Source organism: Onychomys torridus, unplaced genomic scaffold (assembly GCF_903995425.1).
Source record: "Onychomys torridus unplaced genomic scaffold, mOncTor1.1, whole genome shotgun sequence".
Classification (NCBI taxonomy): Eukaryota; Metazoa; Chordata; class Mammalia; order Rodentia; family Cricetidae; genus Onychomys; species Onychomys torridus.
The window spans coordinates 1044055-1068624 of NW_023413825.1; the positions used below are offsets into that span (position 1 = coordinate 1044055).

The 24570-nt window shown below is 42.8% G+C and overlaps 1 protein-coding gene across 1 annotated transcript; it reads right to left on the bottom strand.

Moving 5' to 3' along the window:
• Positions 1–12581: 12581 nt before the first annotated feature.
• On the bottom strand, positions 12582–19801 carry LOC118576501 (pregnancy-specific glycoprotein 22-like). The gene is made up of 5 exons (XM_036176750.1): positions 19738–19801; positions 18041–18400; positions 15423–15782; positions 13871–14233; positions 12582–12853 (listed from the first exon to the last, which is right to left on the bottom strand). Exons 1-5 carry the CDS (start codon positions 19799–19801, stop codon positions 12582–12584), a joined length of 1419 nt encoding a protein of 472 aa, XP_036032643.1.
• Positions 19802–24570: the final 4769 nt, after the last annotated feature.

Genomic DNA, 24570 nt, shown 5'->3' on the forward strand with positions numbered 1-24570 from the left:
CCCTGAGCCTTGGACTAAGAGAGGATGAAACAGATTCTCATGGATGCTGCACTTCACAGACACCTATCCTTCAGGTTTTGACCAGCTGTGAGTTTCTGCATTAACCACTGTCCACTGAACAAAGGAACTTCTCTGATAAGGTCTGAGGGCTGCCCTAATACAGAAACAGTGTTTTGTTTAAAAAAAAAAAAGAATGTAAAATGTATAACCTGAAGGAAGTTGTCAAATATGTCTGGGAAAGTTGGAAATGTGCCAGCTGAGTGATGCCTGGGAAGGGAACAAATTCTCAATGGACACCCAAGTCAGGGGGCATTTGAGGATTTGTGTGAGGAGATGCATGTGGTTATAAAACAGGAGGTAAGCTGAGTTCTGGAGAGAGGATGGTGGCTCCATCATCCTAGAAAGACTTTCAGAGTGACCCTCCAACTTCCTGTGAACCTTGGGTTTTCAATGTCTTTTTAGGATGCAGCTAGTATCAGTAAGTGAATTTCCCATACTAGATGCCTGGAGTGGGAATGGTAACCAGGATCCTGTGGTAGAGTAGCATGCTTAGAAACACAGGAAATATCTAGTATGTCTGAGAATGCTGTCAGTGACTTCCAGTTGTCTAGGGAGAGTTGTGGGAGCCAAGACACAATTAGGGCCATGACTCCTGAAAATAATTTTCTAGATGGTGATTTTGTGTCCTTCTATAGTCAACTAATTATTACTGGAAGAAATGTACCTCATGTCTGGGAGCTGTCCAGATCAGCATCTCTGTTACTATATGCTTGAAAGAGAGAATTCCAGAGTTGGACCCCAGAGGACAATCACTTCCAAGAAGGATTTGTGTCCTTTGTTCCTCCTCTTGGGTACCATGACCTTCCTGTAAGGTCTCATAATTCAATCAGTTCAGTTAGTTAATGGTCGGGGTACCTGACCAGCTATATCTTCCATGCTGTTTGTCTAGGGAAGATAATCCAATGAATGTAGCCTAACCATAGCTCTCATGACCATCATTGGCTGGCTCCACAAACCAATAAAGCTGTGTCTCCTGTCGGCTCTCAGGAAGTCAAAACCATGCAGTGACAAAAAGCTCCCATGCATCATCTGGAATCCAGAGCAAGTACAGAGATTTGCAACCAGGGCTTCCTGATGCTCTCTGTGAGGATCCCATGGCTTCCTCAACAAAGGCCTTCCTGACTCCCACAGTGTCTTTCTCAGAGACATGTGCATGGTGAGACCTCCAAGTGTCTGGGCTGCAGCTGACATCCTGGGACTAAGTATACCCAGCACAGGTACTCTACTCCACAGGTAAAGACAGGTAAGGGGTTCTGATCTATTGCAGTTTGTCTACCTATATGTATTCTAAAGTAAGGGCCCAAACCCCAGTGTGAGGACACAATGTCCTGGAAAGGGAGATCAGAAACAGCCCAGTCCTGACAGTCCCATGTATCAAGTAGGTTAAGTAAGCCATACCTAGCTGCTGGAAGTAATGCAGAGTCACTAACTGTATACATAGAGTTGTATATCTGTTCCTTCAGTTTTTCAAATCTCTGTTTAAAATTTCTAATGTGCACAGTCCTGCTTCTTTCTCAATGGCATCTGGGAGAAGAAGGGATCTGTTGATAGGCATTTCTCATCTGCTCTGTGCATGCCCCCAAGTGATGAAATTCATGACTCCGCTATTTTCTGAAATTTTAAACATCTGGGTGCTGTACACCAATTTGTGCTGGGAAAACATTCACAGAACTTTTGGCTTATTATGAATAAGGAGAAAAACGTTTTCCCTTTAATAGCATTCTGTGGCACTGGCTCTCTTGTGAGTTGGACAGAAATGAGAGGGTTGCAGCAAGTAAAAAGCATACTGAAGGGGAAAAGAAAAAAGTTATCACAAAGATCATTGTGCTTAGTGGAAAGATGACAACCTTCATTCTAAGCAAGTGGATTTGTCATTCAGCCTAAAGATACAGGTTTGAGTGTTTTATTGCACCCAGTAGAATCAACAATGTGTCCTCCATCCCTCCAGTGACCCTGAATATGTCATTTCCTCTGCATGGAACTCTCTCCTGTGGTGTCTCCAAGGCTGCCTCTCACTGCCTTCAGTCAAGCACTGTGCACACTCTTGCACACTGAGGCTGAGATTATGCCTCCTCTGAACTTTTTCTCCACAGACACTACATCTTCATTCTTGGCTTTTTTCTATTTCTTTTGTGGCTCCAGTCAACCCCTGACTTCACCTTCAAGAATGAACTCAGAAAATTCTAGTGAAGAGTTGGTGGAAGGATTCTATGAGCTAGAGGGGTGAAGGACATGGCAAGAAAATCCATAGAATCAATAACCCTGTGCTCATAGGTGTTCAGAGACTGAACCAACAATCATGGAGCCAGCATGGGACCAACCTAGGCTCTCTACATGCATGTGACAGTTGTGTAGCTTGGTCTACTTTTGGGACTCCTAACAGTGGGAGCATGGATGATACCTAATGCCTTGGCTGGCTTTTGGTAACCTATTCCTCATGATTGGTTACACTTCTAGCCTGAACAAAGGGTGTTATCACAACTTTATGTGCTAGGTTTTGTTGACATCCATAGGAGGCCTGCCCTTTTCTGAACAGAAAAAGAGGAAGAGTGGATTTGGGAGGCAGAGGAGAGGATGGGAAAGGGATGGTATGTTGTTCAAATCTTAGAGGTCCTATTTAAAAAAAAAACAGAGACAGATATCAGGGTGAAAGCTGAAAGATCAAAGAAGCAGAACAGCCAGCCACTAGTTCTTACCTCTGTAAAATCCTTAGCCTAAAGAGAGTGAGTTCCTGTTTCCTCATGCCTTATATACCTTTCTTTGCCTTGCCATATTACTTCCTGGGATTAAAGATGTGTGTGCTTCCCAAGCAAAGGCTTGAGATCTCAAGAGCTGGGATTAAAGGAATGTGCCACCACTCCCTGACCTCTATATCTAATTTAGTGGCTGTCTCTGTCCTCTGATCCTCAGCCAAGTGTATTAAGGTACAAAGTATATCACCACAATGGTAGGAAAGGGTAGGGGAAACTATGGTCATTATGTAAAATAAATAAATAATTTTAATTAATAAAATACTTGATTATTATAAACTGTTAGAAGAAAATTAAGACATGAAAGTTAATGGTCAGTCACCTCACAAATAACCAATAAATTCTTTAAGATGTTCTGACCTATACTTGTAGTCATGCCAAGTACATTGCAGAATTAAGCCTTATTTAGCTTCCTGTATAAGTTTTCAAGGTTAAGCCTAAAGAAAGTAGCTAAAAGCACACAGTTTGTTCAGCTCAGACAGTTAATAAATAATCATCCTCTAAGTTGTTAGAGAACTTGCTGTGGGATGTTCTGGATTTCAAATGTGTTGCTCTGATCGGTTAAAATAAATAAAGTGCTGATTGGTGTGTAGCCAGGCAGGAAGGATAGGGTAGGTGAGAGGAGGAGGAGGAGAATTGTGGGAAGTGGAAGGCTGGGTCAGAGAGAGACTGCCAGCCACCACCATGACAAGAAAGATGTAAGGTACTGGTAAGCCACAAGCCATGTGGCAAAGTATAATTTAATAAAAAAATGGGTTAATTTAAGATATAAGAACTAGATACTCAAAGCTACACAGAGAAACCCTGTCTCAAAAAACAAACAAACAAACAAACAAACAAACAAAAGAACTCGATAGCAAGAAGCCTGCCTCGGCCATACAGTTTGTAAGCAATATAAGTTTCTGTGTGTTTACTTGGTGGGTCTGACTGGCTATGGAACTGGCGGATGAGAGAGATTTGTCTTGACTGTGGGCCAGGTAGGAAAACTCTAACTACAAGAACGTCTGTTTGTGGCATTTAAAATGTTGAGTGGAGCTCTTAAAGGTCTTGGCTCCAAGATGACAAAAATAAGAGACAAAAGTAATGTCAAAAAGCTGCATGCCCCTGTGCAGCCAACTTACTGCATGAACTGTGCCATGTACTCCCAGAGCAAGGCCACTAACAAGTCCTTCACTTGGAACACTGTAGAGGCCATGGCTGTCAGGGACATAGCCAAAGCAAGTGTCTTCCACACTCATGAGCTTCCCAAACTCTTTCTCAAGCTGTATTACTTCATGAGCTGTGCCATTCACAGCAATGTATCCAGGAATTGATTTTGTGAAGCCCAGCAAGATTGAACACCCTACCAATATTTAGACCTGCTGGTGCTGTCCTGCAACCACAACCAAAACCCATGTAAAGAGATGACTTCATAAGAACAGAAGAAAAGCAATACCTTGGAAAATAAAATGGAAGCCATACTTTAAATACACTCACACACACACACACACACACACACACACACACACACACACACACTGCTGTAGAACTATGGGACTGATTCTATTAGGACTTACTGTTATTGTTATTACCATAGCCTCTGCTACTACTAATGTGGTGCCTTCAGCTCATGAGTTACATACAACTAGATACGTTGTTAATGGTCTATCTAAGAATCTTAATTCCTTGATAAGCCATAACAGGTAAATGTGTACCTTAGTTAAGTTTTCTGTTGCTGTGAAGAGACACCATGACCATGGAAATTCCTATAACATTTAATTTAATTGTGGCTGACTTACAGTTTTAGAGGTTTAGTACATTATCACAGCAGGACATGGTGCTGAAGAAGATGCTGAGAGTTCTTCATCTTAATCCACAGGCAGCAGAAGAAAATTATGTACCATACTAGACATAGCTTGAGCATATATGCCCACAAAGCATGCCCCAAAAGTGACATACTTTCTCCAACAAAGCCACACTTACTCCAATAAGGCCACACCTCCTAATATTGCCATGTCCTATGGTCCAGGCACTCAAACACATGAGTCTATGGAGACCATACCTATTCAAACCACCACACCTTGGCATGGTGAGTAAGAAGGTGTACTCACAGCATGGGAAACACAGAGAACCATTGCTCTGTCCCTAACCTGTAATGCCCTGACTCACACAGGTAAGAACCATGCATAGATATTTCCTGAAATACCAGTGGTTGTTTTCTTTTATTTTTCTTTATGTGAACAGCATTTTTGGCTGCATGTATAACTGTGACCACAAGCAAACCTAGTGCCTACAGAAGCCGGAAGAGAATATTGGATCCCCTGCAACTGGAGTTATAGAAGGTTATGAGCTGCCATTTGTGTGGTGGTGACTGCACTTTCGTCCTCTAGGAAAGCAATCAGTGCCTTAACCCCTGAGCCACTACTTTATCAGTTCCAAATGAATGTTTTCAGAGACAGACGTGACTGGTAAAAGATAGAGAGCAAGAACTCACTAGGACTCTGGCTGAAAGGGACAGTTGTGTTTTGCAGATCTCTGCTAAGGATTTAGGATGTTAACTTATTCCATATGAGACCATTGTTAATAATACCCAGGGACTAAGGCCAATGCAAGGGTTATTTCTATAAAGTGGACAATATGGTAAGATGAGAGGCAGATGCTAAAATTGATTTGTTTAGTAACTGCTTCAGCAGAAAGTCCCTGTTCTAGATATGGTATTTACTGAAAGGGACAAGTTTTAGCCATGTGTTTAACCCTCCAGTAGTAGTGATTACAACACACAAAAAACACATGATTTTCTGTCCAGTAGTCAGATTTGGGGGCCTGAAATTTTGCAGAAACTCTCCAGAGACTTAATTATAGATTCAAATCTAACTTTCTACTTGTTTTCATTTCCTGGTTCTGACATCCCTTCAAGGTGATGATGATCAAGATTAATATCTCTAAAAAAACAGCCCCTCCCCCTCCACAGACACCTGAGAAGGCCTCCAGGATGGAGACACTGGACACATGGATGCCAGACAGGTTTCTGGTGCTTTCCATCTGCACACATGAACTATGTAAACCTAATTTGTCCACTGTGTTTTCTGTGTCTCCATATTTCACTGATATCACATATGGTAAATGAATATTGTCATAGCAATATGGTAGACTAAGAACAAGGACCCAACATTGGGACAGGAAAACTGTACACATCAGCCATATCTGTTACTATTTACCTACAGGAGAGAGTTCACTAGACTTAATCCATGAGGACATTCAGTCATCAGGAGGAACTATGTCCTCAGTCCCTCCTCTTGGGGACCATGATATTCCTGTGAAGTCTCATAAGGCCATCAGAAAAGTAGGGTAAGGGCCTGGGTACCTGTGCAGCTGTGCTCACCATGCTGAGACCCAGAAGGACATCTTGAGGTTACCTAGCCTAACCGTGGCTCTCATGGCAACACTGGCTGGTTCCATGATGTACAAGATTCAGACAGCTGTTAAGTCATTCTTCTCTGTTAGCTCTAATAGGACATTCCAAGCCTGCCCACATTCCCCAGCTCATCTGGAGTCAGGATTCTGGGACCATGATCTGGAGACAGGATGTCCTGGTGGTGGGTCTCCCCTTCTAATAAGAGTCCATAGTTCTCTTATGTAGAATCTCGCTTAGTCCCAAGGCTTTTTTCTTAGGGCTACATTTATGGTGATATCCACACAATTTGTACTTGTTCTAATCCTTTGGCTGAGTTACCTCACCACACATCCTGCTCTCAGTAGGGTGAATTCAGATAAAAGATTGACATTGCAGTTGGTCTACACTGGGTGTGCCTGTACTAACTATGTAAACTCTAATGTGGGTTAAAAATGAAAGGCTAGAGGGAAGAGAGAGGAATCTTGATCCCTTTGCATTTCATGGAACACTGGGCCTAAGCAGGTATGCTCATCCCTTAGCTTCACTGTGAGTGTCTGGGTGGTAATACAGAATTTGGTGGAAAGAAGTAATATGACATGACTTCTTTTCAATTAGTGCTCCTGAACGTGTCATTCACCCTGTGTGGATGGAATTATATTCTCATGTTTCTGAGTGGTTCAACCCAACTGCTTTCAGGTCTGCTCACAATTAAGAGCACTTTGTGTGTGAGGGATGCCATCTCTAAAATCTGTGAGCACTCTCTTTCTCATTTTATTTCTTATAAGATTGATTTTTATTTCATATATGCATATGGTTCTGTACAAACTGTGTGCAGGAACTTTCTGGTACCAGGGGACTTTATGGAATCCCTGGATCTGGACTAACAGAAAGTTGGTGGCAAAGCCACCTAATACGGCTGCTGGGACCTTAACTCAGGTCCTCTGGAAGAGCAGCAGGTATACTTAAACACTGAGCCATCTCCCCAGCCCTCCTTTTTCATTTTCTTTCTCTGTGCAAAGGAAAATCCTACTGTACAGTTATGAAATCAGAAGGCACGAGGGAGTTGGAGCTATCCCTGAAAAATGTGGGACATGTGGATTAACTCAAAATGTTAGCCTTACCAGCAAATGCCTTCACCCACTCAGACATCTCTTTGGCCCACTCTGGTTGGATTTTCATTTGGAGAATCACTCTATGCTAATTGGAATCTTTAGTCTTCAAAATATAATGGCCTGTTGTGCCCACATCATATGATCCCCAAGCAAAACCAATAAAGAGAGCTGATGTCTGAGGCAAAATACACAGGAATTTATTGATTACAAGCCTGGGCTTTGTCCATATTCCAGCATTCTGGCACAATGAGTGGAGGATGATGGCCCTGAGCTCTCAGAGTGAGGGGTTTATAAAGGGAAAAACTGCAAGAAGGGTGGTACAAGCCTTTGCATCATAGGATTGGGTGAGAGTATTTAACCTTTGAATTTACTGGTTGGGGTCCAGAGGAATTTTTCAACAATGGTCATCAGAAGGACATTTGGAGCCCCCAGATATTTCCCAAAGACATTTGGGTGTAGTTAGAATTTCCTGCCTGGCCCAGTCAGGACAAATCTCTCTTACCTGCCAGTCCCACAGTTGCTCAGACCCAACCAAGAAAGCACACAAAAACTTACATTGTTTACAAACTGTATGGCTGTGGCAGGCTTCTTGTTATCTGCTTCTTCTATCTTAAGTTAACCCATTTCTGTTAGTCTATACTTTGCCACATGGCGTGTGGCTTACCAGTGTCTTTACATGTTCCTTTTCATGGCAGCGGCTGGCGGTGTCTCCCCCCAGCCTTCTGCTTCCCAGAATTCTCTTCTCTCTTGTCCCATCTATACTTCCTGCCTGGCCACTGGCCAATCAGAATTTTATTTACACAGAGCGATATCCACAGCATTTGGGATCAGCAGACGTTGTTTATCAAAATTACTCATTGGCCAGCCCAACCTGGTGGGGTCACTTTGACCAGTGCCCTGGCTGTTTGTGGTTCCTTTTAGAGTTGTTTGAGGTTTTCACTGAAACTAAGTTCCGTTTCTGGCCAAATGCTGTGTGAAATGGAGTTTTCTTTAAAATGGAGTTTGTCTTGCTCTCTCAGGCCAATGGTGACTAACTTTGAGTAGGGAACACTCTGGCTTTTCCCCACTCTTTTTTAACATTTCCTGCTCACCAAGAGCCTTCTGCTGCTGAACTGTTGTTCTCTCTGTCCTCTCTAGGTACTCTGCAAGCACAAACTTTGAGTCTCACTCAAATTCTTATCTTAGGAAATTACAGCTATTCTCTGAGTTCCTCTTAACCATTGTCAGTACATGGTCACCTCACCTTTGGGTCAGAACACAGGTCTTCAGCTTTAGGCCAGATTTCCGTGGCCTTAATCAGGCCACATCTCTTGCAGCTCACTCTAGGACAGAGTGTAGGAGCTGTCTGGGCTGAGACTGGACTGCTCACAGTTTACAATGCCTGGCTCCTCCAATGCTCCTTGTCACTTACACTACACTGAACTATGTCACATGGTGTGAAACTCCCCACCACAGCTGAAAAGTTATCAAAGATCAGACCTTGCCCTTGTTCTGGGGATCAAGAGAAGACTGCTAATGATGTTGTCCAGAAATGGAGGGTGTTCTCAGAAGATGCTCCTCAGTTTCCCTCCACAATCACTCTCTTGGCAGCTGTTTCTCATCCTTTCTCTCCCTAACTCTCTCTTATTTTCATCATTATTTTTAAAGCTTTGAAAAGTAACTTTTTAGAATTTTCTACATGCATATTGTGTTTACATTACATCCTTTCCATCCCACCCTCTCCCACTCTGCCTCCTCCTAGGATTTTAACTCCCTTTCAACTTCATTGATATTTCTTTAATTATTATTATTATTATATTATTACATATATTTATGTATAAACAAATAAATAAATATAATCTGATGAGTATAGTATGTAAAATTAATTAAAAATATTTTAATTAAAAATAGACTCTCTAGAGATTTCCCCATGTATCCTACCATGTCAGTTGCTGTTGTCAGTTTCCAGGTCTATGCAGTCATACGGTTAACTTTTCCTGGGTGAAGATTCCCCATAATATATAGAAGACACAATCTCATAGTACATATCCTGGTCTTCTGCCTCTTACAGTATTTCCAAACCTCTTCTGAGCTGTGCCCTAAACATCAAACAAGGGGGTCACAGTATAGACAGATCAGGTAATGCTGGACACCCATGATGTCTATCTTAGATAGGGTTTTATTACTATGAAGAGACATGGAGGCCATGCCAACTCTTATTAAGGAAAATTTTTAGTTGGAGCTGACTCACAGTTTCAGTTTATTGTTATGGCTAAAAATATGGTGGCGTATAGGCAGGCATGGTGCTGGAGAAGGAGCTGATAGTTCCACATTGTGATCCTTGTGCAGCTGAAAGAGACTATGTGCCATACCGGGAGTGGCTTGACCTTATCAGACTTCAAAGCCTGCCTCCACAGTGACAAACTTCCTCCAACAAGGCCACACTTACCCAAACAAGGCCACACCACATAGTAGTGCAACTCCCTAAGGGTCAAGCATTAAACATATGAGTCTATGGGAGACATTCCTATACATACCACCAAGCATCCATTTTTACTGCACTTGGATTCATTTTGGATTTCTTTGGTGACTTCTGACTGTGCAAAAAAGCATCTTTAATGTGGGGCTAGAACTACACTTGTCTATGGGAATAAGGATGTGTATTTAGAATGGACCTTGAAATTAAACTTCTTTAAGAAGGTGGCCATTATAGGTTCTCCACTAGGATGCATAACATCACTATCCATGTATAGCTGATTGCATTCCAGTACCAGCCATGATTTCCTTCCTTTTGTGCACCTTGAAATCCAATTAGACAGTTTTTGGTTACCTGCAAGAGATAAATGCCACTCTGGCATCTTTATGGATATTTTGCCATGCTGGTCATTGCTCTAGTTAGTAGGAATCCAAACTGGGTAGGACAATTGATTATTTTCATCTGTTGCCAGATTTCATGGAATCTTCAAGTATTATAAGGTCTAGTTCTCTGAGAGGAGGGTTCTGCATCAGATCCAGCTAGAGTTTACTATACTTGTATATCATTTCCTTAACCATTCATCATCAGAGAGGCTACCTCAGGCAACAAATGGGTAAAAAACAGATACAGACACCCACAACAGATACCATGTGTGCTGGGTAAAAGGATCAACCAAAAGACACACTCTGGCCCTGAAACCAGAGCCAAAAAGTTATAAAAGAGCAGTGAAAGGAACACACCCTGGTCCTGAAACCAGAGTCAAAAAACACATCCTGACCAACTTGGCATGAAAACCAACCAATTCTAGAGCATGAAAACCAACCAATTCCTGAGCACAAAATCCATCCAATTTCTAAGCTTGTCCAAGCTCAGGGATTGAAATCCAATCAATTCCCACCCTGAAAATCTTCACCCTGGAAAAAAAACATTGCCCCTAAGAAACCCTATACAAGCCCTGTACATGTTCAGTTTGAAGCTGCCTTTTTCCACCTCAGCAGAGGCAGCTGCACTCCTGGGTTCCTCCCTACCAATAAATCTCTTGAATGAAGTTAGGGTTAAAACCTTCTTTCACCTGAGTGGAGCCTGACAGAGAAGTAACAGCTTTAACCTGAGCAGGAGCAGAACTGCTACATTTCTGCAGGGAGGCTCCCTTAGCAAAGCAGAGCAAAGCAGAGCAGTCCTGCAAAGGCTCTTCTGGAGAAGAGCAGAACTGCAACATTCCTGCAGGGATACTGTGCCCCACTGGAACAGAGCTGCAGGCATTGCCTGGCTTCCTACCAGGATACTTTACCCTTCCAAGATGTAGGTGTTGCCTGGCTTCTGACAGCCAGGGGACATTTCCCTTCAGTGCTGTAGGTATCACCCGGCTTCCAATGGCCAACATACATTCCCCTTCACAGCTGTAACACTTACAGGTACTACTTGGATTCAAGTGGCCAGGATAACTTTCCCTTCAGATCTGTAACACCTGGATTCTAATGGCCAGGATATATTTTATCCAGAGCTGTAACACTTTCATTGTGGACAGTCTAAATTGGATGTGTCCATCAAATCTATCCCCTAAGAGCTCCAGGAATCATCAGAAGAAGAGGCAGAAAGAGTGTAAGAGCCAGAGAGGAGGGGGGACACCAGGAAAACAAGACCCTGTGAATCAAATAAGCAAGGCACATATGAACTCACAGACTGAATCAGCATGCACAGGGCTACATGAGTTAGCACTGGGTCCTCTGCATGTATGTTATGGCTATTACCTCAGTGCTTTTCATGAGACTCCTGACACTGAGAACAAGACTCTGACTCTTCTGTCTGCTCTTGGGACTCCTCTGCTCCTGTTGGGTTGTAGGGTCCAATATCAATATGATAGGTTTTGTTCCATCTCATTATATTTTATTTTGTCATGTTTCATTGTTATCTCTTAGAGACCAAATCTTATCTAATGAGATAAAGAAAGGGAGTGGATCTGCATGTAGGGGATGTAGGAAGAAACTGGGAAGGATTGAGAGAGGGAAAACTATAAAGAGTATATATTGTATGAGAAAATAATCCATTTTCAATGAAAGGAAAAAAGTGTATTCTTGAAAGTGATTAATGGCATTGACAACCTTTAATCAGTTTAATTTTATTTTTAAAAGAGTGACATTCTTAACACTAGAAGTGAATTTTGAGAACTTTTTTGTCCATTTTTCAGATTACTAAAATTTCCATGACTACTCTATACTAATGGGGGTAATTGTACAGTGACTAATATAAACAGACAAATACCTAGAAGCCCAGAAGTTACAGAGGTGGAACCATGAAGAAACACAAAACTATGTCCACAGTGAAACATGGGTAGACCCCTTCTCCTGTCACTCTTCCTCACTTTACATGGATGATGGTATGCAGGCAGCATTGGGCCTAGGTGAATTAGTTACACAGAGAATGTATTTCAGCACACAAGATGATATTTTTCTCAATGCAAACAATGCAACGTTTTCACAGCAGACTCGGAGCATCCAAAACTTTGAGGGCTCCTGAGATTACTTCCCATGAATTCTGAGTGATCCCTATATATTTAATCCACAAGCTAAACTCTTAAGGCCTGAGAATTTTTGTTTACCATATTGATGCCTTTATTTTCCTTTTAAGATAACCTCAGTTTAAATCCTTGCCTTCCCTTTACATACATGTATCCCAGAATTATAGGCATGATTCACCATGCTGGCTGTAGCTGATGAGTAACTAATCATTTTCATCATGTAACTTTTCTCCATTTTGTACCCCATTGACACAGAAATACCAGCATTCTACTGTGGATCTACTGTGGGATGAGAGGAGAGGTCACTCATTCATCATGGCCAGGAGACTGGAAGACTGGTCTTCAAACTGAATCGGTTGGAGACCTCACACTTATACTCTCCAGCGTCCTCACTTTTGACAGGATCTATTTTGAGTCCACACTTTGTTGGGGACAGAGTCATCCTCTCTGTGAGCCTCAGACTCTGGTTATTGAAGAACCAGTGGATGAAGATATCAGTGTCGGGTGAGATGCAGGTGAAGATGACAGATCTATGTCCTGCAACTGTGGTGTCAGTGATTTGCACAAAGGGTTGCGTCACATTCTCTGTGAAGAAACAGATGAGGGTACTAAATGACAGGTGTCCAGTGAGCTCAACCAGGCCCTCCTTAGTTCATACTTTATAAAGCTTCCAGGGGGAGAATTTGGAACTGTGGCTATAGACATATCTTGTGCTTTGGATCTGCCACCCAGGGACTGTGTGACCCTGATTCAGGCACTGTTTCCTGTGTCTCAGTTTCCCCATAATAGGACATACATGGTCATTGCCATGTCCAAGAGTTAAGCTTAGTTATGAGCAATAGTGTGAACTTGGGGTGGGGAGCTGCTCACATCAGTAGCATCTGTTACTATCTACCTGCAGAAAAGAATTCCCTAGGATGGACTCCTGAGATGAAAGAGGAATCTGGAGAAGCTACCTCCTATGTTTCCTCCCTTGGTGCCTTGACCTTCCTGTCAAGGCTCCTAAGCCCATAAGAACAATAGTCTAATGGCCCAGACACCTATCCACTGATCCTTAGGAGAAGGGGGTGCACAGGTGACCTATCTAACATCAGCTGTCATGACAGTACAAGGCTTATGATTCTCTACCTTTGGTATAGTCAGTCCCATGAATTGGACGATCAACTCTGACAGGAAATCTAAACACACAGTGAAAAAAGCTCCCCAATTTCACTGCCAGTCCAGCCAGACGGAAAGTTTTCCAGTAGGGGCAGGCCTCTTGGGGGTCCTGTGAGGACTGCATGGCTTCCTCAGCCAGGAACTACCTGACTCCCACAGGATTTTCTGGTGACACTGACATGGTAAGAGCTCCAAATGTCTGGGCTGGACCTGACATCCTTGCACTGATTTTACCCAGCCTAGGTCCTCTACTTTGCAGGTGAAGACAGCTAAGTGGTTCTGATCTACTACAGTTTGTCTACCCCATGTGTGTCCTGCAGTATGGGCCCAAATCCCAGTGAAGGGACACAATGCAGTTGGGGAGAGAGAAGGCACAGCCCAGTCCTGAGAGTTAAAGTAGGATAAGCCACACCCAGCAGCTGCAGACCTTAGACACTGACTTACTCTTTACATAAAGTTCCACAGATGCTTCTTCAATTTTGGAATCATTCTTTGAAACTTCTAGCATGTACATTCCTGCATCTTTCTCAGTGACATTCTGGAGCATCAGGGATCCATTATTGTACACCATCCATTGTCTTCTTCTGTGTTCAGCCCCCCAGATGGTAGAATTCATAGCTCTGGTATATTCTACAATTTTAGGGATTGGGGCACCATACGTTGATTTGTACCATAGAAAGGCTTGCAGATCTTCTGGAAGATTACGAACTTGGAGAAGAACGCTCTCCCCTTCAGCAGGATACCAAGGCACCAGTTGGATCATGAGTTGGGAAGATGTGAGATGGTTACAGAACAGAGAAGGGGGAGCTGGGGGGGAGGTAAAAAAAGCCATCACATAGGGATCATTGTGCTTGGTGAAAAGATGGTGACCTCCATCCTGAGCAGATGGACTCATCACTCAGCCTAGATATGCAGGTGTGTGTGTGTGTGTCTATCCCACATAATTAAGGGCAGAAACATGACCTCCTCCTTTCCAACAGTGCCCCCTGAGAGTTTCATGTCCACTGCATGAAACTGATCTCTTGGGTGTCTACATGGCTGTTCCTTCACTGCCCTCAGTCAGACACTGCACACACTCATGCACACTGGGGTTTGAGATGATGCCTCCTCCAAACTCAACAGGCCTGGAACTTTCACTGTCTAGGTTTTTTCTTCAGTTTCCTTTGAGTCAACACTCAACCCTTGAGTTCACCTAATAGATGCACTTGCTGCTCTGTCATATATCCCTTAGGTCTGGAGCTATGTGGGTGCTGGAAGCAGTCTCATCTTCAAGGCAGGCTCAGATCTGGAAAAGGCTTGGGTACTATGATGGCTGGTTTTATGTCAACTTCACACAAGCTACAGTCATTTTGCAAGACAAAACTTCAGTTGAAAATGCCACCACCATATTGACCTTTGGGCAAAACTATAGTATGTATTTTTAAATTAGGGATTGATGCAAAAAGGTTCAGACTAATGCATGTAGTACAGACACTGGGCTAGGTGTCCTGGGTGATGTAAGAGATCTGGTTGAGCAAGTATAAAGAGCAACCAATAGGAAGTACTCCTCCATGGTCTCTATAAAAGTTCCTGGATTTTATTTATGAAATTCTCAAATTGGGCTTAGTAAATACCCCAGTTTTACATGGATGTTCTAAAACTATTGTTCCAACTTTGTAAGAGTACAGCACTAGAAAAATATTCTCCTCTGGGTCACTTTAGTCCAGCCTTGGAAAGATGACAGGATTCAGGGATCCCTGATCTAGAGCCCCAAGAGCCTGGGCTGACTCTGATATATTAGGCTGAGTTACTTTCCATCAAGGTCTTCCTTGATGCAGGTGGAGTCAGAAGATGGAAGATGATCTATGCCCATATGTCTCTACCAGTGTGTTCAGTACTAAGTGCTCAAACCTCCCCATGGGGACACAGTACAGAAAGGAGGGAGGCCAGGCCAGCCATGACAGTCATATGTGTCTGAGCTCCACCCAGCACTGAACAGTCACAGAGAGTCACTTACTGTCCACCTGGAGTTGCACTTCAGCTTCTTCAAGTTCGTCATCTCTTCTCAGAATGTGTAAGATGTACAATCCTTGGTCATTCTGATTGACACTGGGAATCAGCAGGGATCCGTCACTGTACAAGATCTCCCTGCCAGTGTATGCAGGCCCCCACTTAGTTGATTTCCTCTCTGGTATATGCCAGATAACCATAAGGTTCTTGACTCCAACAACTCCTTTGAACCAGAAAAAGCTTTCAATATTCTCTGGGAGATTGTGAACGAGGAGAAGAGCACTTCTCCCTTCAGTAACTCTGGGTGGCACTGATTCAATAGTGATCTTGGCAGAGGTACCAAGGCGCCCACACTTCCAAAGGAAGGCTAGAAGGGAAAAGAGACATCTTTTTAAATTGGCAATGTTGTTTTTGACTAAGCTGAGGCCCTGTGTCCTGAGCAACTGTGTCCATTGTGAAGCTAGGGTTTTGTGAGTAGATGTTGTCCTGCATTACTTGGTAGAGTTCAGCACACAATCCTCATGTTCTTGGTGTCCCCACACTTGTCATTCCCACTATATGGCTCTATCTCTCCAATGATCATCATTGCCCTGGCATACTGCCATCAGATCCATGATCACATTTACAGTGGATTGGTGTTGGAGAGATGCCTACCTGACCTTTCCTACAGACCCTGTGTCTTCACTCTCTGACTTTGCTGTTGTTCTGTTCCTCTTGGTGGGGCAGTCAACACCTGAATAAAGCATCTAGCTTTCTTTACTACTACAAGTCAACTGAAACTGGGACATCATAAGAACCATAAGTTTTCTTGTATTTCTTCAAAATTACAACAATACCTAGGAAAAAACTCAACTACATCTGGAGGCTGAATAAATGAATGATGTCCCAGAACCCTGTATGCCCATGGACTTATTTGAGAAACTCATAGATTTTGGGATACAGTATTGAATCATTCCATTTGCTTTGATTTTTACACTTGTTTACATATTATACTTGTATGTGATTAGTGTAAAGACTAGCCTAGTGTGTGTGGAGGGGGGAGTCCAGGACACAGTACTTCAGTGGAGGTCAGAGGACTTGTAATCATTGCTATCAGCTTCCCAGACAATGCAGCAAATGCCTGTATCCACTGAACCACATCAGCGATCCACACCAGCTTGATTTTTATTTGGGTCATCAAGCTGAGAGCATCAGTCTTCAGAATATTGTGGTTATGCTGACTAACTTCATGTAAGAACAGTATCTCCCCCCACCTTACTGTTTAGTATTCAATGAGAGCATCTTAATGCTGAGCCTCATTCCCACTCTGTATTTTCTCCCCTACAAACACTGAGACTCCATTCCTGTCCATGTACCACTCAAGGGACTCCAGAGTGTATGCCAGTCTCCTCCTCTCACACACTGTCAACTCCTGGTCTGCTCATTTGTGAGCAGAGGCTCCTGAGATGTGGTGCACCTTTTGCACAGGAGTACAGAGGACCCTCCATTGCCTCAGTAGGCTGACCTTTCTTCCCTCTGAGTTACTTCTACTCCCACACAGCTCCAAGCTCTGCTGTCCTTCCCTCATCTGAACTGAGTTTCTTCCCAGGAAGGAGCACCTCCCAGAGTCCCATGGGTTGAGGGTGGGTCAGTGTTCAAAACACTGCTCTGCCCCTCCAGTTTCAGCACTGCTCCAAGTTTCTTTCCCAGTCTATCTTTATGTTTCTGTCTCTAGAACATGGAGTCAAGGGTAATGACCATCCCTGTGACATGAGATAGTAGCAGCTGACCCTGGAACTGCTTTTTGCTGTGGAACAGCTACTAGGTAAGCTCCTGGTTCAGGCAAATACTTTTCTGACAGTTCATTGTGTGTCCTGATGACATCTCTCATGTTCATGGGGGGGCGGAGCTTATGTCTGGGAAGCTTTCAGATCAGCATAGTCTGTAGCCATTTGCCTGCAAGAGAGATTTCCCCAAGCTGGACCCAGAGAACAAGCACTTGTTAGGAGAATCTGTGCCCTCGGTCCCTCTCCTTGGAAACTATGAACTTCATGTGAAAACTCATATTCCCAACAGGACATCTATTGAGCTATGCTCCCCTGCTGATTCTCTGACAAAGATGGCCAAGGGACACATCCCATCCAAGACTCTCATGACAGCACACTGTCTGATTCCACACATCACAAGATATGGACTACTTGGGAGCACTGTTCCCTGCCATCAGGAAGGCAAAACCCAACATCTATAAAATGTTTCCCATGGACACCTGTTGTTGATTCTGGGACAGAGATCTGGAGACAAGGCATCCTGGTGCTCACATCTCAGTGAGGATCTCAAACAGGCACAATGTTGATTCCCTTGAGGTCTTTCTCAAGAAATATCCCTCATAAGAACCCATACAGTCTATTCAGAGGCTTTTGTCCTAGGCTGAGTTACCCAACATGCATCCACCTGTGTGCAAGGTGAAGTTAAATGAAGGATTTTGATCTATTGCCATTATTCAATGCCATATATGTCCTGAACTATGTACTCAAACCCCAACATGAGGGCACAATGCACAAGGAAGGTAGGCCCAGACTTCCCTCCTGTATGTGTCCAGTGAAACCAACCTCACCCAGCTCACAGAGTTCACAAAAAATCACTTACCAGACACATGGAGGTACATGGATGTTGTTGAGACAATTTTTCCATGTCTATTATAGGTTTGTAGGGTATAATTTTCTGTGTCCTTTTGGTTGACATTTTTGAGCAACAGGGATCCATTGCAATATATTGTCTCTCTATCAGTGTGCACAGGTCCTGGAAGACTTAAATTGTTGTCCATTGTACAAATTGCAATTCTTTGTGTCATATTTGTTAGACCTTTGAACCAGGCAAAGGTTGTAAGATTCTCTGGGAGATCATGGACAAGGAAAAGGACATTTTCTCCTTCAGTCACTTGGAGTGGAAGTGACTCAATAGTCACGTGGGCCATGGTAGACAGATGCCAGAAGGTTAAGAGGAAGGCTACAAGGAAATTAAGAAAAACCACTTATGTTAAATGAGTGTGATCATCACTCAGCTTTGGTGCATGAGTAGGGAATACTGAACCTCCTTTACAGAGATGAGCAACAAGAGTTCCATTGATTCAGCATATCTGAATGTGTCATTAACTCTCTTAGGAAATCTCTGCTCAGGTGACTGCCTGATTCCCCCATCAATGTCCCATATCCCTTCTTACACACAGCATTGGTATGAAGAGCAATGGCTCTCTGAAATCCTCCTCTGGAGAGTCTTCACTTTCTGACTTTGTCCTCTGTTCCCTTTGTAGTTATAGCCAACTCCTGGCTTCATCTTTCAGATATACTGACATCATGTCCACCAGTACCAAGGCTTTCTGTTTGTTTGTTTGTTTGTTTGGTTGGTTGATTGGTTGGTTTTGGTTTTGTCTTTGGTTTGGGATTTAGTTTTGGTTTTTGAGGCAGGGTTTGTCTGTATAGCCTTGGTTGTCCTGGAATTTGCTCTGTAGAGCAGGTTGGCCTTGAACTCACAGAGATCACCTGCCTCTGCCTCCCCAAGTGCTGGGATTAAAGTCCTGAGCCACTGCCTCCATTCAGAACCAGGGATTTGTAAGGGCAGCATGAATCTGAACTTTTTGGAAGGCTCAGTTCCTGAAACTGAGTGGATAACCAGACAAAAGTGGATAAGGGGAAAAAAAGGAAGGAAGGAGGAATGTGTCTCCATGGATTTATCTTCATAGTTCCTAGGTTGGAGCTTATGACAATAATTATATTCAAGAATGAAATCAATTATTTTAGATTTACTTATGTAAATACATAAGTATATTTGTGAAGGCTGGTGTCTCTTTGTGCACATATGAAGATGTATGTCACAAATTTGTGGGGAATCACATGTGTGAGTGTTTGCATGTGTGGATGCATGCCACAGCACCAATGTGGAGAACAGAGTAGATCCTGCAGGAGTCTGTTCTCTATCTACTGTGTGGCAGCTGAGGGTTGATTTCAGGTTGTCATATCTTTAAACACTGAGACATCTCACTAGTCCTCTCCTGTTTGATTACTATTTGGAGGTCCATGCTGTCATGGTTGAGAACAGCTGTCTTGAGAACAATGAAGCTAATGTGAATCACTGTGAATATGAAGTATTTGAGGCCTTTCCCTTACCATCATCACCTGCTGTCCTCTGAGAGCTTCAGGCTGCTAAGCCTCTGTCCCTCTGTACCTTCTGCCACATGACTACAAACAGAAACCCCAAGTCTCCTCGGAAGATCTCGTCCTCTTTAAGAGACTCCAGCCTGCCAGTGAATGACCCTCCCCACAAAGTCAGAGAGTGGGTACACTTACCTGTGAGCAGAAGCCTCTGCCAGGGTGTATACCCCTTGTACAGGACCACAGAGTACTCCTCCATCAATCTCACTTGCTGCCCTCCCTCTGAGGAGAAGAGCCTCTTGGCTCAAACACAGAACTCAGGCTATGTGGTTCTTTCTCCTTCTGGGATGAGATTTTTCTCAGACAGGAGCACTTCCCAGAATCCAATGGGTGGTGAGTGATGGGGTTTGAGTTCAACACTGCTCAGTCACTTCCACTCTCAGTGCTGTCCTGCATCCCTCTCAACTTCCCTTTATAGTTCTCCTCAAAGGAACACATTGAGCAACAAGGCTGATAAGCATCCCCATGCCCTCAGAGAAGAACAGTTCATCCTAGGATTGCCATTTGCTTTGTCCTGGCTTTGGGTCTGTCAGCACCAAAAAAGGAGCCTCCATCCTCTCTATGTGTCCTTGTGACTCAGAGACCTAGCTGAATACCCAATCTACCCTGTGTTTTCAATGCTCTGAGTAGGTAGTATTTACTTAAAACCTACAGGAAGGTGACAGAAATGTCTCTGTGGGCTGGCAAGAGACCAGTCGAGTGATGACTAGGAATAAAGATCTATCCTTTATCATTAATGTCACAAGTCAAGTTAATGACACAGAAGAGAGGCCCAGGAGCAGTTGTGTGAGGAGTTTCATATGCTCAGTGTTGGGAATGAGGTGATATGTGTGTCCTTGAAAGGACTGTGGTCTCCATCTTTCTATGGCAGGTTTCAAGGCAATAGTCTAGCATTATGTGTGGGGTGTGCATATGTCCTCTATGATCTTTCTGGGTCACTTTTGCCCTTTTCTAGATGATTCCCTGATTATAATCTTACCTTTACCTTTGAGAGATGTCAGGAGGGAGGGGACCTTCAAAGTCTTCCTTGCAGAAAGTTGTTCTCAGACAAAGAAAGAAACCAGTAGATCAGACCAGGGTCTAGGAAAGGAGCTCAAGGTTAGTCAGGACAGAGATGGAATGTAGCCTGCTAGATTAGGATCAGGGAAATAATTTTCAGAGCCATTGAGCATATGCCCTGCTCTTGCCTCCCAGAGATCACTGGGAGAACTGCAGTGACATGTCTACAGCAAGCATGGTCAAAAAAGCGAATGAGAACTTCCCTGGCATGTTAGGCACAGGTAAGATGCAGGGCCTCTCATTCTAATCACTGTGCTCTTCAGGACTCCTAATTCCTTCTACTGCAGGATGGGACTAGACAGCCTTCAGGATTTGTCCTGGGAAGCCCTGGACTAAAGTTGGAAGTAGTGTGTACCAGAGAAAAGGTATTCTCAGGAAAAGCCTTGTGCTCAGGAAATTTCAGAAGAACTGAGACATTTCTCTTAACATTAAAAGAACAGGAGACAACTGGGCATGGTGGTGAATGCCTTTAATTCGAGCACTCAGGAAGCAGAGGCAGGTGGATCTCTTAGATCAAGGCCAGACTGGTCAATGGAGCAAGTTCCAGGGCAGCTGGGGTTACACAGAGAAATCCTGTCTGGTAAAAATAAAAGCAGAGGAGTGCACATGCACCTTCTGGCCCATCACTACTGTCTATATCCTACATTCTCTTTGTCCAGATGGTGCTGAAGGAATGTACTCTTGAGTAAAAATCACATTGATTCAAATAGACATGTCTTCCATATATACTATTCTATGGTTCTTTCTCTTGTTGTGATAAAAACACCCTGAAAAAGAGCAGTTTATGAGAGTAGAGTCCATCTTCCTACTAGGGCTGTGTTATATTGTAGCAGTGAAGGAAGTCAAGGCAGAATGCTTGCTGCTTGCTGGGTCATTTACATGCTTACACTCTGGTTCATACTTAGCTAGCTTTCCTATACAACCAAGAACAAAGAGCCTTAGGAATGATGCTGCCCACAGTGGTATGGGCCACCTCCTGTATGAATTAAGACATTCACTCACAGAAATCTACAGACTGAATTGACTTGGTTGACACTCTGTTTTCTCTTTTGTTGTAGTTCTGTTTATTTGTTTGTTTGTTTGTTTGCTTACATTGTTTAGTTGTTTATTTATATAGCCTGACCACAGTTTCACCTCCTTCTTCTCCTCCCAGTCCCTCACCCCATTTCCCCCATTTCCATTGATTCACCTGTCTGTTTTTATGACAATACAATACAGTTTTTCTTACTGTAGCTCTAGAGGACAGCTTGAAATCAGGAATGGTAATACCTCAAGATATTACTTTACGCTACTCAGCAGAGAAAAACAATGACATCATGAGGTTTGCAGCCAAATGGATGGATCTAGAAAAAAACATCCTGAGTGAGGTAACCCAGACTCAGAAGGACAAACATGGTATGTGCTCACTCATAGGAGGATACTAGATGTAAAACAAAGATGACTAGACTGCTACTCACAACTCCAGGGAGGCTACCTAGAAAATGAGACCCTAGGAAAGACCCAAGGATCACCCAATGACAGAGAAATGGATGAGATCTACATGAACAACCTGGATGACAATGGGAGTAATGAAGGGCAAGGTTTGAGGGAAAGAAAGCTTATGGGAGCAGGAGATCCCAGCTGGACCAAGAACAGAAAGGGAGAACAAGGAATAACAGACCATGATAAATGAAGACCACATGAGAACAGGAATAGGCAGAGTGCTGGAGAGGTTCCCAGAAATCCACAATGATACATCCTCTATAGACTGCTGGCAATGGTGGAGAGAAAGCCTGATCTGACCTAGTCTGGTGATCAGATGGCCAAACACCCTAACAGTCAAGCTGAAACTCTCATCCAATAACTGATGGAAGTGAATGCAGAGATCCTCAGCCAGGCCCCAGGTGGAGCTCCAGGAGTCCAATTGTCGAGAAAGAGGAGGGTATGCAAGAGAGTGAATTGTTGAGACCAAGATTGGAAAAAGCACAGGGACAAATAGCCAAACGAATGGAAGCACATGAATTATGAACCAAAGGCTGTGGAGCCCCTAGCTGGAACAGGCCCTCTGGATAAGTGAGACAATTTTATAGCTTGAACTGTTTGGGAGGCATCCAGGCTGTGGGACCTGGACCTATCCTTAGTGCATGAGCTGGCTGTTTGGAACCTTGGGCTTACACAGGGACACTTTACTCAGCCTGGAAGGAGGGGACTGGAGCTGCCTGTACTGAATCCACCAGGTTTAAATGAATCCCCAGGGGAGTCTTGGCCCTGGAGGAGATGGGAATGGAGGGGAGGGGCTGGGGGGAAGGTGGGGGTGGGGGCAGGAGGGGGGAGGACAGGGGAACCCATGGCTGATGTGTAAAATTAAAACATAATAATTATAATAATAATAAATAAACATATAAAAGCAGAATAAAAATGAAAATATGATATTTTGAAAAAATTAAATTGTCATTTTAAAAGACATTCATTTTGTATAGTAAATAATAGTAATAACATTTAACATAAAATGTATTCATTTGTAACATTAAGATAGGCAAATTCCATTTGTCCTTACTTATTTTTCCACCATCTTTTCCTGAAGCAGAATTGTTCTCAACATCTTGGGTTTCTACAAAGCAAAGATGGTAGTCAGAGAACTGTAAACTGTAAATAAAATCCCAAGCATTAAAAAAAAGATATTCCTTTATTGTACAAGATTGTTTTAGCTATCTTAGGTTTTTTTGTATTGTTTTTTGAAGGTCTGCAAATAATTGTGTTGTAATTTTGATGGGCATTTCATTGAATCTGTACATTGATTTTGGGAAGATGACCATTTTTACTATTAATCCTAATGATCAATAAGCATGGGAAATCTTTACATCTTATGATATCTTCTCTAATTTCTTTCTTTAAATACTTGAAATTCCTTGTCATAAAAGTCTTTTGATTGCTTGGTGTATTAGTTAGGGTGTCTATCCCTGTGAAGAGAAACCATGATCACGGCCACTCTTATAAAGGAACATATTTAATTAGGGTAACTCACTTACAGTTTCAGAGGTTCGGTCCACTATCATCATGACAGAGAGCATGGCAGTGTGCAGACAAATATGGGTTTTTTAAGTAGCTGAGAGTTCTACATCTTCCAGGCAACAGGAAATGGTGTTTTAACAAAAGCAAAGATGATTGAGCAAGAGAGACTTAAAGCCCACCACCACAGTGAAACATTTCTTTTAACAGGTCCATTCCTACTTCAACAAGGCCACAGCACCTAACAGTGCCACTTCCTTTGGGGTCCATCTTCTTTCACACCACCAGTATTGAATAGAGTTACACTAAGTTATTTTCTATTATTTATGGATATTGTCAAGGGTGTTTTAGCCCTGATTTTTTTTCTCAGCCATTTATGATTTGTATATAGGAGGGCTGCTGGGGATTTTCTTTTTTTCTTTTTTTTTTTTTTTAAGTTAATTTTGTAACCAGCCAATGCACTGAAGGTTTTTATCAGCTCTAGGTGTTCTTTGGAGAATTTTGGGGTGTGGTTATGTATACAATCATATCATCTGGAAATAGTGATGCTTTGAGTTCTTCCTTTCCAGTTTAAATCCCCTTAATCTCTGTCAGTTGTCTTATTGCTCTAGCTAAAATACCAAGTACTCTCTTCAATAGAAATGACAAGAGTGGAGAGCCTTGTCTTGTCAATGATTTTAGTGGAATTGCTTTGAGTTTTTCTCCATTTAATTTGATGTTGGCTATTGTTTTGCAGTATATTGCCTTTATTATGTTTAGCTATGTCCCTTATATCCCTGTTCACTCCAAGACATTTATCATGAAGGAGTGTTGTATTTTTCAAAGGCATCAAAGGAGATGATCATGTGGATTTTTTTCTTTGAGTTTGTGTACATGATGAATTACATTGCCAGAATTTCTTATATTGAACTATCCCAGATT